The sequence below is a fragment of the Cetorhinus maximus genome, chromosome 6 (genome assembly GCF_964194155.1).
Source record: "Cetorhinus maximus chromosome 6, sCetMax3.hap1.1, whole genome shotgun sequence".
NCBI lineage: Eukaryota > Metazoa > Chordata > Chondrichthyes > Lamniformes > Cetorhinidae > Cetorhinus > Cetorhinus maximus.
Genome location: NC_135884.1, coordinates 31,432,055 through 31,450,329, shown reverse-complemented (window position 1 = coordinate 31,450,329; position 18,275 = coordinate 31,432,055). Strand labels below are relative to the sequence as shown.

Genomic DNA, 18,275 nt, shown 5'->3' with positions numbered 1-18,275 from the left:
TTAACAACAGTTAATACTCTTTAAAAGAATTTGTAGATGCACAGAATAGGGTTTGGTGTTTTCTTCCTTATTGATTTTTTTGTGAATTTGTCATTATGCATATCAACTACATGAATGCAGTATTATTTGATTATTTCCAAACTGTGTGACACAAGGAGGAAACTAAAGAGCTGATTTTCATTTTCCATGGTAATGGATCGACAACCTGTTTTACCTCCTGCCTGATTTTCCCTTCCATTGACTTATATTTTCTGACTCCAGGAAAGTTAATTCAGTTGTCAAACTACAGAGAAGAAGTTTCTTATAAAGGTCAGAGGAGAAAGACCAACCATGTTGACACTTCAAAAAGGACAGTGAGTGGAGCTATCAAACATTAGGTGATAGTTGATTTAATGAATGACATAAAGGAACTGCAGCATTGAAAAACTGAACAAAACAAAAGAGTGGAATTTAATTTCCGCACAGCTGTTGATCTGATGGGGTGAACAACTGATGCCCTGTGACAGGAGGGCCTCAGAGGACAGCTGGAGGCCAGAAATTTGCCGAGTATGAGTCAGATGTGGAGCCTCTGGACTCGGTCATACCTCAGTTTCTGGAGCTGCAAAGGCAACCTCAGGAACATCAGGAAGGGATGTCCGCTGCACTCCTCAGATTGCAAGACACGATGGAAGAGTCCGTCCGCCTTCAGTCTGAGGTGAAAGCGCCGGCATACCAACGCACCGAGGTCAACATTGGTAGGGTGGCGGCTGCCGTGGAGACCTTGGTCCAGGATGTCGCTCCTGCATTGCGGCAGGACCTGCACTCCATGGCTGAGGCACTTGCTGGCATCCATCAGTGCCAACGCGAGAGGGGGCTGGGGCATCTCGAGCTCACTCCAGCTGTCCCGTCCTCTCAAGGAGTCAGGCAGGGGTCCTTGGGAGGAGGATCAGCAGGTTCCCCACCCCGGGGCCAGCCACCCAGGTGACTCTGGGAATGTCCGGCCCATTCGAATCACCTCTTCCTGTGACCCCAGCAGCTCCAGCTCCACAGGCCAAGGAGGGTACCACTGTCAAACAGCTGGTCCCCAAAAGCAGGCAGAAGCCCTCCAGGTCACAGCCCTCCAGAGGATGCCTGTCAAGGTCATCACAGGCAACAGGGTGTAGCTGTCAGCAGGCCACCTCCACCTCCACTGTGGATGTCGGGGGAGCACCAATATGTAGTGGCAAGGTCAGAAAGGTCAAGAAGATTTAATTGCATAATGTGCGCACATTATGCAACTAAATCACTTGTACTTCATGTTGGCCATTGCAAATACACTCCCAAGAATGTCTCCTTGTCTATGGCTCTTTGTTAGGATGAGCAGTGTTCATATCAGATGTGGAACCTTGCTTCCTGCAGAAAATAAAGGCTGGTGTTGCAACCCAGGGCCTCTCCCCTGTGCAGTGTGTAATGTTTTGAGCATGGTGATTGTCCGACTTCAAGGTCACCCTCCAGATTAGTGATGCCTGCACCTCCATGTGGCTTTTGTCCGTGATGTTCTCTGTGTGCTCTCAGCACCTTAGAGGTGGGGCTGCCCCTTAATCTCATCACCATTCCTGACGGGTTAAGGTGTGATGCTGAAGAGGCAATGAAGTCTGCCAAAGGATTAAGTTGTCTTAAAGCCCATGTGCCCACTGAATCTCAGCAGCGTCTCCGTGATATGAGCCTCTTCACAGAGTGTACATGCGCTGCCCTCAGCCAGACAGGTGTCAGACATTCCCAGGTGCAATGTGAAGATCTCAGGAGTGTCCTCACTGCATCTCATCACCATCCTCCTGGAATCTTGTGGCAATGAGGGCCTCCCGAATACGCCTGCCTCATCGGCCAGTGCAATGGCCTCATCGCCTGCACCCTTGCCTTCCAGGACCTCATCACCCTCATCCCCTTCCACTTCCTCCTCATCTGAGGAGACGTGCAGCTCTTGCATCTCCTCATCATCCAGTCCACCCCCATTGCATCGCCAGGTTGTGAAGCATGCAACAAGCCACTGTGATGCATGACACCCTCTGGGGCGTGTACTGCAATGCTCCACCAGATCGGTCCAGGCACCGGAACCTAATTTTCAGGATGCCAATGGTATGCTCGACTAAACTCCAGGTTGTGGCATTGGCCTCGTTGTACCTCCTCCCACCAAGAGCCTGAGGCCACTGCACGGGTGTCATCAGCCAAGTCCCTTGTGGGATGCCCTTGTCTCCAAGGAGCCAACCCTGCATCCTGTGTGGCCCCTGGAAGATGTCAGGGATCTGAGACCTGCTGAGGATGTACGAGTCGTGGACGCTTCCAGGGTATCTTGCACACACCTGCATGATCCGTTTCATATGGTCGCAGACCAAATGAACATTGAGAGAGTGGAAGCCTTTGTGGTTCACATACTGGATTGCTTGTTACCAGGGCGGTTTGAGAGCCACTTGAGTGAAGTCGATGGCACCATGCACCTGTGGGAATCCGGAAATCTCAGCAAATCCCAGCACTCTTGATTCCTGGCTCGCCTGACCTCTGTCAAAGTTGACAAAGTTGTGTGCCTTGGCAAAAACGGCATCCATGACCTCTTGGATACATTTGTGGGTGGAGGGTTGTGAGATCCCACACAGGTCCCCAGTGGAGCCCTGGAAGGGGCCACTGCCATAGAAATTGAGCACAGCGGGTACTTTAACTGCCCACTGGCATGGTGCCAAATCCTGCAGAAGGTGGCATATGTGTGTGATCAGTTCCCTTGACGTGCAGGCATCAGCGACACTGGTTCTCACTCAGCTGCAGGTAGCACATGTGCCGTCTATAGGCCCTGGGTCTAGCGATGTGCCTATGAACGATGGCTCCGTGGGGGATCATCCTCTGCGTGCGGAGGAGGCCATGCCACCCCTTGGTCTTCAGGGTTCTGCTCCTCCCTTTGGTGAGCCAGGCACCTCCGTCACATTCTTCTCCTTCTTCTTTCCTGCTTACAAGCAATAAGGCAGACAGCGAAATCACTGGTCTCCATGTTCTTGATGGTCTCCCAGCTGCAGTATCAAAGAAAGAGGTGCAGCAATTTTCTCCTAAGGACTGCTCTTCATCAAGTCATCACCTGCAGCTGCCTGTCAAGGTCTCTTAACACATGCCGGAGATTCCAGGACACCACATGGATGCCCAGTGTTTAGTGTGCATGATGGTTCACCATGCCCCTACCCAGCATCGCCACACACAACATGACCAATGGCAACAGCTTCGGCCATTTGACTGCATCCTGAACTCTCATCTCAGGCTCAGGCATTGTCCTCACCTGTACTCCAAGACTTCACTTGGACCATGAAGGTGACTTCTCAATGTCTACTTAAACATAACGTAAAGGACAGCCCTCCATCAGTGTTCCATGGCCACCTTTCCCAAGAGGATCCTCAAGCTTCCCCAGTTGCCAAATGTTTCTGCAGCATCATAGCACTCATTCGAGTTTGAAGTGTGCGCGCAAGGGGTTAACAGTAGAGGAGCAAACATTGGCACTGTTAGGAATTAATGCTGCTTGAGTGGGCATGTTTGCTTGACTAGCCTGACTCCAAGCATCTCAACTGAGCCCAGGCTAAAAGCTCTCCGCTGCGGAGGAGTGCTCATCTTTGACATGTTTTAGCACTAGCCAGGCCGTTTTCTTCCCGTCCCGCCCCCACCAATTTTGTGTTCAAAATTCAGGCTGTGCTACCATGACCCCTTTTGCACTGTCTGCGTTGCCCCAACACCACAAGCTAGCCATGAAGAAGCCGCTGTGGAGACTTGCCTGTGATCCCCTCCCAGATCTATGGAGCCGCTTCCTTGCATTGGGAGGATATGAGGATATGAGCTTGAGAGGATATGAGCCTGATGGAGATGTGAGGGTGTGTGTGAGAGTTAAATGACAGCAAAGAAGACATGACATCGCGAGCGCTGCACAAAGTTGTGTGCACTCTCCTCCGAGTTCCACTCCAAGTTCAGGTCACCAGGTGCATGTCTTTTAAAGGCAGTTGTAAATCACGCCGTCTTAAAATCACGCTGACGTGGGCTTTAAATTTAATGCTGGGGGGGCGGTGCAGAGGGGGCGATTCCAGTGTGTGGCCACAATAATGAGATACAAATACATTCAAATTAAATTCCTGACGTTTGACAGCGGGAAACGCAGCCTGACATTGATGGGGGGAGGGGACAACACTTCCTGGATTCACGTTGCTGGGAAACGCGCCCAGAGCCTTCTCGCGAGATTCTCCAATCTCACCACCGTACACACCCATCACGATTGACCATGGAAAATCCCGGCCACTGTCTTTCCAACTCAATTGATTCAGCCCCCAATTTGCATTCTTCGGCAGACATATTCCATTTGAGGTCCTTGGATGTGGTTAGCACCAACAAGGAGTACCAACCCTCTGGGCAGAATCGACTCAGTGCAGTAGCAGGCGGGAAAATCCACGTTTTACCCGCCGGCCGCAATAGCAGCTTCATATATCGTATCATCCCAATCCCGATGCATTAATTATGCATTCCTGGGAGACGCGCCGTTTCAATGGCCGGCAAGCTGTCATTCACCTGCCACACCATCACCTCACTGCCTCATCACTCCGGGTGCCACATTTAAAGTGCAGCTGCGCGCACACCTCTCAGTGCTTCCAGCCCACGGCTGCAGCAAAGAAGACATGGCCCCGAAAGGCAAAAAGACAGCCGCCAACACCACCCCACCCACCCCACTGGTTTAATGACGCATCCCTTGAGCACCTTTTGGATGCATTGGAGGCCCGTTGTGATGTCCTCAACCCCCGCTCTGGCCATAGGATGGACAGCAACATCACTAATCCAGAAGGGAGGCGGTGGCAGCGGTGGTCAGTGCCAATGCCCTGTAAAAGAGGACAGCCACCCGGTGCCACTACAAGATGAATGGTCTCATCTGTTCCACCAGTTTAACTTACTCTTCTCATCACTCTCAACTCACAAACCCATCACACATCCACAGGGATCTAACACCTCAAGGGACAACACCACTAACTCACACACACACCCTCACATCTCCATCAAGCTCATATCCTTTCAAGCTCATATCCTCATTCCTGTCCATGGCTCCGCTCACCACACATATTCCACACAGTGCCATGTGTCCTGCTCACACTCTCTCCATCTGTTTTCATGCAGGAGAAGCCTGCTTACAACAGCAGGGAGAGGTCCCAGGCCAGGGGTGGAGTGGCCCACATTAGGCCCCTCGCTCACTTTGAGATCCGGGTCAGATGACTAGCCTCTGAACTGGGCCTTGCAACTCATCCTGGAGAGTCAGCAGAAGGCAGGGGAACATCATGCAGAGCTGCTGGAAGCCCTCAAGAGTGGCTCGCGAGTCAGAGGAGTGCGCCCACCTGCTCTCTGATAAAGTGGTGCCCACATGTGCGCATATGGAGGTCTCCATGGGAAGGATGGCAGATGCCATGGAGACACGGATCCAGCGAATGCGGAGAAACGTACAGACCTGCACTCCATCGCGGGAGCCTTGGGTGAGTTCCTGCCATGGCAACACGAGAGGGAAACAGGGCACCTTGACATCCCCCCAGGTGCTCCTTCCCCTCAAGGAATCAGGCTGGGGCCCTCGGGCACCCAGAGGGAAGAGGAGCGGCAGCTGGACACCCCCGAGTCATCCACTCAGGAACCTCAGAGGCTGTCCATTCCCTCCAGTTCCCTTTTGCCTGTGAACCCCTCAACCTCATCCTCTCTCACTGAATAGGGAGCATCTGGCCCACAGGACGACGGCCAAAGCAAGCCGGAGCCCCCAAGGCCTCAGCCCTCCAGGGGACCCACGCCGAAGTCATCAGAGGCTGTCTCCACCCCTGCTGTGGATGTCAGGGCAGCAGCTAGAAGTGCAAGGCATTCAAAAGTTAATAAATTCTGATCACAATTGGTTGCATGGATGAACACATTTTGTCATTTTACAATCTGGAAATATATTCACTTGCACTGAATAATGTGTAATGTTGTCTTTCAGTTTCATTGACAGGCTTCGCGAATCCTCCTGCTGCATTCCCCCCACTAGCAGTTCAGCTGCACACAGCTGGCCCATGAGTGATTCTGGAGGGAGAAGTGTGTGTGTGGCAGGGCCTTTTGGAGCCTCCTCCAAGCACTCTCCCACACATGTGGAGCCTTCATCCATCACACTCATCTCACTGTCCCGAGCATTTTCAATTTTGCCTGCTGGGGTTCTCTTCCAGTTGTCCATCTGAACTGACCTGCATCTCCAGATGGTGTGAGCCCATGGCCAAGACCGTGATGTTCCGAAGCATCAATGGAGACCTCCCACCTTCTGAGTGCTGCTTCGTGGCGGAGCCATGTGTATGAGGATCCACACAGGGCCTCCAATTAAGCCCCAAAGAAACCTCTGAAGAGGAACCTGAAGGCAGGCCCTCAACTCCAGCCCTGAGGATATCACGGAAGAGGAACCCACAGACACTGAAATTGAAGTCCCATCACAGCGCTCACCCACACCCTCCACCAGCGTAGAGCCACACACCTCAGTGAGACCTAGCTTTCGAGTAGCCTTGTGATCACAGTCTGGTGATCCACAGTAAGTGATGGCAGGGACTTCCCAGGTGTCCGGCACTCGGGGGACTGCTGGAGAACAGAAATTTGCTGAGTCCGAGTCAGATGACGAGCCTCTGGACTCGGTCATGTCACAGATGCTGGAGCTGCAAAGGCAAGCTCGGGAACATCAGGAAGGGATGTCCACTGCATTCCTCAGATTGCAAGGCACAATGGACGAGTCCGACTGCCTTCAGGCTGAGGTGATAGCTCCAGCAAGCCAGCACACCGAGTTCAACACTGGTAGGATGGCACCCACCATGGAGCCCTGGGTGAATGGCCCTGGGGGGTGCACCTGCTGATCCTCTTCCCTATGGTTGCCCAAGGGCTCCTGGCTGACTCCTTGAGGAGAAGGGGAAGCTGGCGTGAGATCAAACTGCCCCGCATCTTTCTTGCGTACACACTGTTAGAGGCCAACTATGGCATCAGCGATGGAGTTGAGCCCGCACAGCAGTGCAGGAGCGAAGTTCTGTTGTTGTCAAACACGTCGGAGTGGTTGTGGGCGGACGATCCAGTAGGGTGGGGGGTCAGTGGGGAGGCTGGCCTTATAATGATACGCAAATGTCTTACAATGAGGCTCCTGACGCCCGATGGCAGGAAATGCAACCCGCCATCGACAGGCTGAGCAGACGATCGCAAACTGGTTTCACGACGTCATGAAACCAATTTCTGGCCTTCTTGCCATATTGTCTGCTCATGCCGCCGAACACGCCTGACGCCAGCAGGCATGGAAAATACCGCCCATTGTTACCATCTTTAGCTCTCGACAGGGCATCTGCAATTCATATTTCAGCCTGCAACATGCAGAATTTTTGTCTAAATGGCTGCAGCATCAAACTCCACCGAAACTGCCTTTGGTTCTTGGTTTCAAGCTTTTCTAGGAACACCAGCATTGTGATTTGTGTAGACTAGTACCTTGCTTTTGTACTCTTCAGTTTGCTTTTTAAAATCTGTATTGGATTGTGCACAGTCTGGACCTTGGGATAGTATTTGCGATAGTCCCTAAGGTTTTCCAAATTGTTTGGTTTTGTTAACTTTGTCAAGGACAACATTATTAATTACTGGCAAACCATCTGCCTTCTGGGAAGTGGTGGCTGTGAATTGGAATCCAAAGAGATATCCCCTGTCATTGCACTTCTTACCTTCTGGATTCAGCAATTTCCTTTGCACTTCATTAAAGCTAGACATTGAATTGTCATCAGGGTTTCCACTGTTTGAAACAGACTCTGAAACACTGTTCAGTTTTGAACTTCTGAACTCCATTTGCTTCTGTTCCTGCACGTTTTTTAATGTCTAAGTTCTGGAAAAATGTTTCAACCGACCAAACATCCGAGTTGTCTTTCATAGCAATTGAATTCTTTGCATCCTGTTTAACTTCAGGATCAATCTTCATTTGGAGTTCTTCTCCCTGATTTAAAAACCTTCAGGCTTTCTTTTCTCGGAGACATGGGTTTAACACTGCCTCCTTTTGTGCAAGAAGTTCATTTTTCTGTTGAGTAAAATCCTTTTTAGCTGCTTTAAGAATTTTGTTAAGGTTATGTTAATGTTCAGCTAAGAATGCCTGATATTCCTTTTTATTCAGTTCACAAATTTTCTTGATTTCTTCTTGTTTTTCTTCCTCCCACCATATTCAAGCCTTGCATAATTATTTTCCAGCAAGAGTGATTGCCTTTGTTTTGAAGTTTAAAGTTACTTTCAAGAACATGTATCCTTCCTAGTAGCTCCATAGTGTCAGCACTGGACTCAACTTTCCCACTCTCCTTCAAAGCATGTTTTCCATCTTTTTCATTATTAGCTCTGAGTACTGTTGCTAGCTGCTTTGCCTCATCTTGCTCATACTTTTTCTGCACCTTTAATTCAGGTGGCTTTACGTTGTCTTCAGCTGCCATTAACTTTGCTCTTTCACCTTGATTCTCCAATGTCCCTTTAAAATTAGCAGGCTGAGTTTCTGACTTTTTGGACATGTCTTTAGTTAAAACATTAATTCTGGTGCAGATTTACAGACAGTTGTGGATTCTTTTAAGTCACATGTTTTTTCTTGTACAATTTCAGATCCAACAGTTTCAATGGGCTTTCCTGAAACAACTGCAGACAGCAAGACCTTATTCCCAGCTAAGTTGTTTCCTAACAAGAAATCAAAATCTTCAACTGGTAAAGTTGGAATGACACCTACAGTAACAGAACGTTAACTAAGCCACGCTTTAAATTTACCTTACCCAAACAAATGGGTAAGCAATTTCTATCGATACCCTAAATCAACACCTTTTTGTTCAGTGTGCCCTTTAGACAGAACTTCATGTCACCAGCCAACATCCATGACCATGCTGATCGTGTATCTCTGAGGATAATAATCGATAATAATAGGGGCACTGTACCCTCGAGCAAAAATATCTCTATAGCTTTCGATCACCCAATCCTTCCTCTTACTGAATACGGGGGAGACTTTCGTGAACTTTACCACTCAGGACAATATCATCTGGGGGACATCCCTTGAATGGACAAATGAGAGAGACTTGGTTTTTAACTTCCAGCATTCAGCTTTCATGTGATGAAAGTAGCATGACAGCTCCCTTGAACTAAACCTGTTCTCCAAACTTTCACTACGACTAACCCGAGAAGAGCATGGGTCTTTACATTTTCCACCTTTCTCAGCAGAACCTGACCACTTCTCATGATTGACTTCTTCTCATCACAGGAGGTTTATATGATAATTAATGGGCTGATTTTCTGAGGCAACACCATCAGCAGTTAAACTTAGAAAACTGCCCCTTATAGGTAGGTTGGACGAAATGGCACAATGAAACAGAAGATAATTACTCTATTTCACAGACTGCACATAAATGTAAGACAAAGGGAGCACTTATTATGAGGAGTTCTTGCACCATCAAGAGACCTGGCAAAATTGAGTGGCTGGTGTTTTTATATTCTCGCTGTAAGGTTTGACAATTTTACTCTAACTCGTAGCTTTAACCATACCTTCTTCCAGTGTAACGTTTCCCTGGAGGAAGTACTTGCCATGTCCTCTGGATAAAGCCACACCTAGACTGTGCACAGGAGATTGCAGACAATTACATGTGGGCATCAAAAACCTTCTGGGAAACTTTTAACCTAATTTCAGGACATCTTAGCAAATAAGAAAAATGATAAAACCTACCTGAATGGAGTGCCTTTGATGTCTGTGTAATAGTAATCATTTGTCATCACTAAGACTCGCTTCTAATGTGAAAAATAAAACACAGCAGTAGTAAATGGCACTTTAGAAATTACTGGAGATTGTATGAAAGTCTGTTTTGTGCTTTTGCTTCAATACTTGTAAATCATTTAACCACTGTAGAAGGTTTGTGTAAATCTCTTGATATCTTTGCTGCAGACATCTTTGAAATTTCAGTAAATCTGTTACCTTTAAATAATTTATACAGTCTATAAAAGTATATCTATATCATTAATGGTACCAAGTAAGAAACCCTAGACCAACAAAGTTTGAAATTGAACAAAATGATTTAAAAGAACAAAGTGTTAGAACACTGCTACACATTCTGTGTCTGACTGCTAAATAATGTCCTAAATCATAGCTTTAATCTTACCTTCTTCCCCCATAACATATCCCTGGAACATGTACTTGCCATGTGGTCTGGACAAATCCATACATAAAAAACAAAGTTCACCTGCAAGTGTTTAATGAGCTTGTACTACATTCCTTTGTGCATTCACTTGAATGGGTTATTGCCTGTGTAACAACAGTGTACACTGGAATGTAATCTGAATGTTTTAAGCATGTGAATTTAGCCAATCAGAAGTTCTATGCTTACAGAGGTGACAATTGTAATGCAACTTTATAAAGAAGATCCACGAAGATCCAGGAGCATGTCCACATATTGCGCCTTTTTCAACTAAACAAAAGCTTGGGGGGTCAGCCATTAACTGGTTCATTCCCCATGGCAATGCCTTGATTAATCAGAGTCAACCTGCCTGGTTTGAATTTGAACAACAGCTTGGCTGTTAACTGTTCTTGGTGCATTCCCCTTGGCAACACCTCTACCAATCAGAGTCCGCTTGCCAACCATCAGCACTATCTTCTCATAAAGTGTAAATTGTTGTTCCCTTTACAATTTGTATTCTTGTGAATTGTTGTGATGAGTGCAAGACAGAAAGCTTCAACAGTATGTCTCTATTTTCAGCAACACTCAAAATTTGTAGGTGTACCATTAGATAAATCTAAGTATTCAGTGGCAAATTACTAATTTCCCCCTAAAACTATTAGGAGGCTCTTCAGCATAATTCAATTCTAAATAAGTGATCAAATGAATTGTTAAAACTTTTTTGTGATCTAATTTAAGAGGAAGAAATGTCTTACCCCTTTCTCCACAGTCTTTTTCACCTCCATGGAAAATTTTCCTGTTTTCCGATTTACCATACCATTGCGCAGCTATAAAATAATGTAAATGATTAACATTCTCACAGAAGGTCTAAAGGAAAAAAATACAGTTGTCTTCTTCAGCAAACTATTGCTCATATTGATGATGGTGTCTACAATGGAACCAAACTTGTCCAGTTAATTTTTTTACTTTTGTGGCAAATGCCTTAATATGGAGAGAAAAATGACAGTGGAAACTCGTGATGCCCATTGTTAAGGTAATGTCCGTTCAGGGGGTAAATTGATTCTTCTGGGGTGAGTTTGTTAGGGGAAATTAAATTATCGGTGTTTTGGTATAAGGTCAAAGCACAGCACTGATGGGATGAAGGAACTGTACTCTTCCTGTTAGCCTGTCCTTTAACTATTCGGGACAGGTGGACCTGCTGTACTGAGCCAGCATTTTCTTTTTAGATTTAAAGCGTTTTCATTTTAAATTTGATCATCAAGTTTTCTCATTTTCATTCTTCCTCTTTTCTTGATTAATACTTAGGTTTTCCACAACCTGAGCTACCATCAAGTCCAGTACTGGATGAGTAGAAATTTCCTCTAACTAAATATTGAGAAGACAGAAGCCATTGTCTTCGGGCCCTGTCACAAACCTCGTTCCCTCGCCACCAAGTCCACCTCCCTCTCTGGGAACTGTCTGAGGCTGAACCAGACTGCTGGCAACCTTGGTGTTATAGTTGACCCCGAGATGAGCTTCCGACCAGGTAACTGCACCATCAGGAAGGCTGTTTATTTCCATCTCTGTAACATCACCCAACTCTGCCCTTATTTCAGCTTATTTGCTGCTGAAACCTTCATCCAGGCATTTGTTACCACTAGACTTGATTATTATAATGCACTCCTGGCTGGCCTCCTTTGTTCTACCCTCCACCAACTTGAAGTAATTCAAAATGCCCATGTCCCAACTTGCATCAAGTCCAACTCACCCATCTCCCATGTGTTCATTGACCTGCATTGGTTTCCTGTTAAGCACTGCCTTGATTTTAAAATTCTCATCGTTGTTTTCAAATTCCTCCAAGGTCTTGCTCCTCCCTATCTCTGTAAGCTCTTCCAGACTTTGTGGCCCTGAAGCCTCTGCTCTGTTAATTCTCAATGTCAATTTTAATTGTTCCATTAATGGCTGTTGTGCCTTCAGTTTTCTTAGGCCCTAAACTCTGGAGTACCCCCCCCCCCCCTAAATCCCTCAGCCTTTCTATCCCTCTTACCTCCTTTAAGAAACTGCTTTAAGCCTCCTTATTTGAGTAAGCTTTTGGAATCTGATCGAATATCTCTTTATATGATTTAGTGTCAAATTTGTGTTTGATAATTCTTTTAAAGAACATTGGGACATTTTGTTAAGTTAAAGACAATGCTTAAAAGCAAGTGGTTGTTGTTTCTTTCATTAATTCCTTTAATGCCTCTTTCTACTATTTGACTAAGAGGATCTGTTTCATCATCCAACAAGTATTGAACTCATTAAGCCCTTCTATTATTCTGGTGAATCAGCACTTTAACCCTTTCAAGATCAATATATATTTCCTGAGGTGTGGTGCCCAAAATTGAATGTAATAATCAAGATGGGGTCTGACCAAGGTTCTGTAGAACTGAGGCATCACTTTCTCACTTCTGAATTCCACCTCTCTTGAGATAAAAACCAACATTCAATTTGCCTTTTAGATTCGTTTCAGCACCAGAACATTAGCTTTTAGTGATTTGTTTACATGGCGGTGAAACCAAGGGTACCTTAAAAATATTTTGAATGGGGTGGGAGCCAACGTCCCCCCCCCAGCCCCGAGTATTCACCTTAAAGTTTTTGGCCCTGTCGGTGGGGAGGAGTTTGCCAGATATGCTCCCAAAGTGCCAGTGACCAGCTCTCCCTAACAACCCCACATGCTTTCACAGGGCCGGAGTAAGGCACAATTTCACAATTAACCCAAAATGCAGCATCCAACTGATTTTCCATGCTTTCCACTCTATCTTTGTTCATTTGTGCTTTCTTTTAATTAAAAAAGAGTCTCTTTTTTTGATCCTATCAATATGCTTGGAAATCTCTCATATGTCAGTTTTGAAGAAAGGTAAAATCCGAAAATGTCAGTTGCCTGCTTTCCCCGTGGATGCTAGGCGTTTCCAGCTTTTTTGGGTTTATTTTACTTTTCTGGGGTTGGGGTTAAGATAGATGTTGCAGCACAATAAAGGGAGTTTTCCTCTACAATGTATTCTGATTTCATGCTTTCACCAGGGAGTCCTGCATACAGGGGCTGTGAATAACAGAAGTTTGGATACGTACTGAGTATGCTAGATAATTTAAAAGGGCGAATTGTACTTGTGTTTCCAGTTCAACCTTCTGATAGATGAGGGTCCTCAACAAAAGTGCAAAATTAGAACCCTACCCATGAAATGTGGGGCTGGATTTTCACTACTGAGGTGGATAGCTCAAGTCTGGCAGGCCTAATTAGTTTAAAGGACCCTGTTAGACCCAATTTTCACTCTGGGGAGGTGGGGCCAAGATAGAGTCGGACTTGCCGACCCCAGGAGCAGATCCTAGGTAGCTATGGGGACGGGCGGATGAGGCATGCTTCGGTTCTCTGGGACTGCATCCCAGTTGTTTTTGATGCTGTCAGGCCCTCTAGCCCTCACCGTCAGACCTTCTAACCCCTCCCACCCCACCCAACCCCATGCCCCCTCATACCTCCATGCCATTTCCATTGCTATTAACCAGAATCCACCATGGGTAGACTTCAGGTGCCTTGCGGAGATGAAAGAAAATACACTTCCAACAAGCTCTCATTCATACACATTTGATAATGAAAAAGCTACCATTCAAGAAACACATTCAAAGCTTTTAAATCTCTTCCAGCGATTAATCTCTTATAAAAATAAACTTCTATTCAGTCCACACACACCAAAGACAGTTAATATTTTAATAGCATCTTTAAACTGTTAATAAAACTATAAACTCAGAATCTTCTGCTGAGATAATTGTAGCTTTTGAAACTCAGCTAAGTATTCATAATGACACAATAATATTCTTTGGGGGAAAATGTCAACAAAGAACTCTACTGAAACTGCACGACCAATGGTAATGTATTTTTTCTGATAGCCTGTCAATCAAAGCAGTCCAACAGAAGGTTTTGTTAAACTCTCAATGACAACAACAGCCTGTTTTTTGCATGTTTAAAGAGCAGGGGGTTTAAATAACTTCAGATCATGAAGGTTAAACAGACCTTACCTGCCTTTCAAGAGTGTTTATGTCTACTCCTTCAATTTGTGGTTCCCACATAGCAGGTTAAGACCCTTGCAACAGCCAAATAGGGTCTGTCTGAGCTCAGCACTAAGTTCAAAAGGGCCTGCTGAGTTCAGGTTTCTCTCTTGTGTGAATTACGCCCACCCCCATTTCCTTGCCGGCAATATTGGATCTGTCAGAAATGGGGGTGGGACCTCCCGCCATTTTTAAAGATCCACAGAGTCTTCCCAAATTCGCAAAAATCCAGCCCATGATCTTGCAATCTAGAAAACGTTAAAACTAAATAGGGACTTACAATGTCATCCTTGTCTTCCCATTCCAGTTCAGAGAGGTCAACACTCTTGTAATTGGGCTTTCTCCTCCTTTTTCCTTCTTCATACTTTTTAAAACACAAAACATTAACTAACTTTTTTATGAATACAACTTTACCCCACCTTTGAGTTCAAAACAGTTAGATCCAAAATAATGAATACACAAAACAATTATAGGACTTGACTTTTTTCTAATTGTTCATGACTCAAGTAGTTTCCAATCACCATTTGAACTAGTGATCAAGTCGATGAACTCAATGTGCTACAGCTGCATTTGTGGCACAGAGTTAGGCTACCATTCAGGAGGCTGCACCAGTGCCCAATACAAGCCACACCAGTAGTCAGAAAAATTGACTTCTTTGTCTTCTCACTGACACATCTCTCATCCATGAAAAATTGGAGTATTGCCATGGCGTCACCTGTTATCAGTTTGAAAAGTTGTTTTATAAGTTATAGAGCTGGATTTTTCTCAATCCATGCAACAGTGAGACTTCTAACATCAAGAGGGAGGCCTCCACCGACAGCACAGAAAAGACAGGTGGGGCTGATGGGACACCCTCTGCAATAACAGCAAAGATGAGAGCTGCTTTAAAGGGGCAGAAAAACCTGGAGATAGGCCTGAGGACAAAGACAGGTACGTAAAATCAGGTACGTTTTGGGGGACTGAAATCTGAACCACTTGGCGCTTTTCCTCTGAGGGGAGTTCAAATGGTGTTACATCACTGGCCCAGGAAATACCTCCGTCCATCTTCTGCCAGTTCCTTGGTCATTGGTAATAGGAGGTATTAGGCAAGGTAATTGAATGGTTTTTCTAGGCATTACCTCCCCACTGTCATTTACAAGTGATTTGAAACTTGTAGGAAACTTGAGACAGGAAATCACCAGGTGATATTTACATTCAATTTTATGCCACTGTGCCACCTGACTGGGGTCAGGTGATGAATATAATTTGCCAGCACCTCCCTGTTGAATCTCAACGTCTCACTGTGTGCTCAGCAGATACCCAAAGAGGGAAGTATCCCCACAGTGTTCCTCTATGCTGTTATGTCCAATTTCTCAATGATTACTGTTAAAGACTTTATATAGATCATGTCATATAAAAAATGTAGGTTCACCATCACTCTTTCCACAAGTACCACACTATATCACACGAAGAATTCTTTGTGGATAATGTTTAGTTGCAGCGCTAATTGTCTATAAATATTCACTTATTAAGATATGTGTTTACAATAGCAGTAGCTACATGCAATCAGAATATGTGCTCTTCTGGCTTTTTTTTCATGTAACATTGTGGTAACTGTGCTAATACCTTGAAAATGTTGAAAGAGAGTCAAACTTACAATCTTAAAACAGGGTGAGCTGCCTCCAATTGTCATTACAAATGAGAATAGAATTATGCTTTCTTTGCTCCGCAGTTCTGAATACAAATACATTTTTGTAATGCACAGACTATTATATTTTGTGGGAGGTTTGATGAACTAGCCTGTCTTTTCCTGCCCATCAATTTTGTATGTTCCCATATCCTAAGTGCTTTACACTGCTGTGCCACAATGTTCCAATCTGGGAGCAGGGAGAGGAGACAGAATCAGTGGGCAGAATCTTCTGGCTGGCGTGCAGGTGACGGAGTCCGCACGCCAGCGCTTAAAATGTTGCCCGCTGACATCGTGCAAGTGTCCCGACGTCAGCGCGCGGCATCGCAATGTTTCAGTCGGTGGGCGCGCTATGCAGCGGGACGTGCGCCCACCATTAATTAAAGGCCTTGTTAAGGCCATTAACTCTCCAATCGACCAGGATTTTGAGGGGCCCGTGCGAACTTCAGCTTGGCGCACGGTCCCGACGGGCAGGCGGGTAAGTGATTTTTTTAAAAACCTCATCCAGTGGCGGGATGAGGTTTGATATCGGGTTTAAAATTTTTAATAAAGTGTTTGTGTTCTTCACTAAAATGTCCCATCTCGTGTGACATTTTCACATGAGGGGGTCACGTTAATGATTTTTAAATTTTTCTATTTTTAGAGTTTTACAGAGTTTCAGTGATCTCCCTGAGGCATCACTTAGCCTCAGGGAGACGTGTGCACTCTGGCAGTTGGGGAATCCCTCCCCCCACCCCGCACAGGAAGTGCATAGCGCTTCCCATCGGGCGGCACGCTGGGCGGGCCTTAATTGGCCCGCCCACTTAAAATGGCGGCGGCGTTTCAGCGGCGGTGATCAGCTGCCTGCCCACCACCGAGTCGGTCAGGCCCGCCCACCCATCAAGGGCAAAATTCTGCCCATATTTCTAGCCTTTCCCATGGAACACACGAACGCTCCTGCGGACTGACATATACCTATTAGACCATCAGAAACCATCACCGAGCCAAGACATGTAAGTGGAAAGTAAATGTTTTAATATTATAAAATTGGTATAAAAATTGCACTTACATTTACATTTATATGTTTTCTAAACACAGGGGCAAAAATTCTAAACTACTATGAGATATTGGGCTGTTAAAGGAACAACAACCAGAAAATAGGACTGCCATTTATTCACAACATTTTAGTCATTTTAAGTTGCATATTGCCCTGCCACAAAGTTCACATTATCATGATGTTACAGAAATATACAATGCAATACAGAATATAACATTGCACATATTTGGTGGGCTTATTGCTCCTTGATTTTTGAAAACTATATACTTTAAAATATATACTGCTGATTCTGCTGTGCCTTTGCTGGATGGCAGGTTGTTTTAGCTAATGTATTGGAATGCAATTTTACTGAAGCTTGACTCATGGGTGCTGACACCTTGCCCTTTATTGAAACCACCACCAGGCTATATTTTCCACTGCCTGCCCACCAAAATTACTGAGCAGAAGTGTAGCTCTTATCACCAAGGTTCTTGCTGTTCTTATAGCACCAAAACAATATTCTCTGATATTGTGATCATTGTGTATTATCCTATCTTATCCTCTTTGGCCTCTCTGCAGCCTTCAACGTGATTAGTCACACCGTCTTTATTTCTACACAAGACTATGGGCAGCATTTTCCCCCCATCGGGGGGGTTATGCGGGAGCAGGCACGAGTGGGTGGGTTCCCGATTGGCATCCCAGTTGGGGGCGCGCCACCATTTTACGTGGGTGGGCCAATTAAGGCCTACCCAGCGTGATGTGCGCCAGGAAGCCCTATGTGCTCCCTGTGTGGGCAGGGATTCACTAAGCCAGGAGTGCGCACGAATGAGCGCACAGATCTCCCTGAGGCAAAGTACTGCCTCAGGGAGATCAGCGTTACTTTTAAAAAGATAGTAAACGATGAGAAATACTTTATTGACATGTCCCCTCATGTGACACTGTCACACGAGTTGGGACATGCCAATTACTTTTATTAAAAATGTAACACAAATTTTAAATCCCTCACAAAACCTCATCCTGCCCATGGATGAAGTTTCATGTTTTTTCTGAAGGCCGCCTGGGCTCTTTGCCTGCCCGCCAACCTTAAGGTTGGACGGGCAGCTCCTTTAACTGTTTTAATTACTTTTCAATAGGCCTTTGACAGTTTGGTGGGCGTGCAGCTGACTCAGCTGCGCGCCCGCTGAACTGAAAATCTAAATGACGCGCGGTGATGTTGGGACACCCGCTCGACATCATCGCACGTCATTTTATGCGTCGGCGAGCGGGCCCCGCCCCCGCTTGCCAAAGGGAGAATTCTGCCCTATGTAATCATTCTCTTTCACTGTATCACCTCCTTTTCCAGCATTGTAACTGATTGTAGGCTGAATATATC

General features: G+C 45.8%; 1 protein-coding gene across 1 annotated transcript in view; it reads right to left on the bottom strand.

The window, feature by feature from the left end:
- Window positions 1-18,275, bottom strand: part of cacna2d3a (calcium channel, voltage-dependent, alpha 2/delta subunit 3a) — a 1,007,885-nt gene that overhangs the window by 287,236 nt on the left and 702,374 nt on the right. The window contains exons 18-21 of the mRNA XM_078543510.1: window positions 14,503-14,586; window positions 10,919-10,990; window positions 9,719-9,780; window positions 9,541-9,608 (exon numbers count right to left, since the gene is read on the bottom strand). Of these exons, the coding sequence (XP_078399636.1) occupies window positions 9,541-9,608; window positions 9,719-9,780; window positions 10,919-10,990; window positions 14,503-14,586 (286 nt within the window). The remainder of the gene's footprint in view (window positions 1-9,540; window positions 9,609-9,718; window positions 9,781-10,918; window positions 10,991-14,502; window positions 14,587-18,275) is intronic.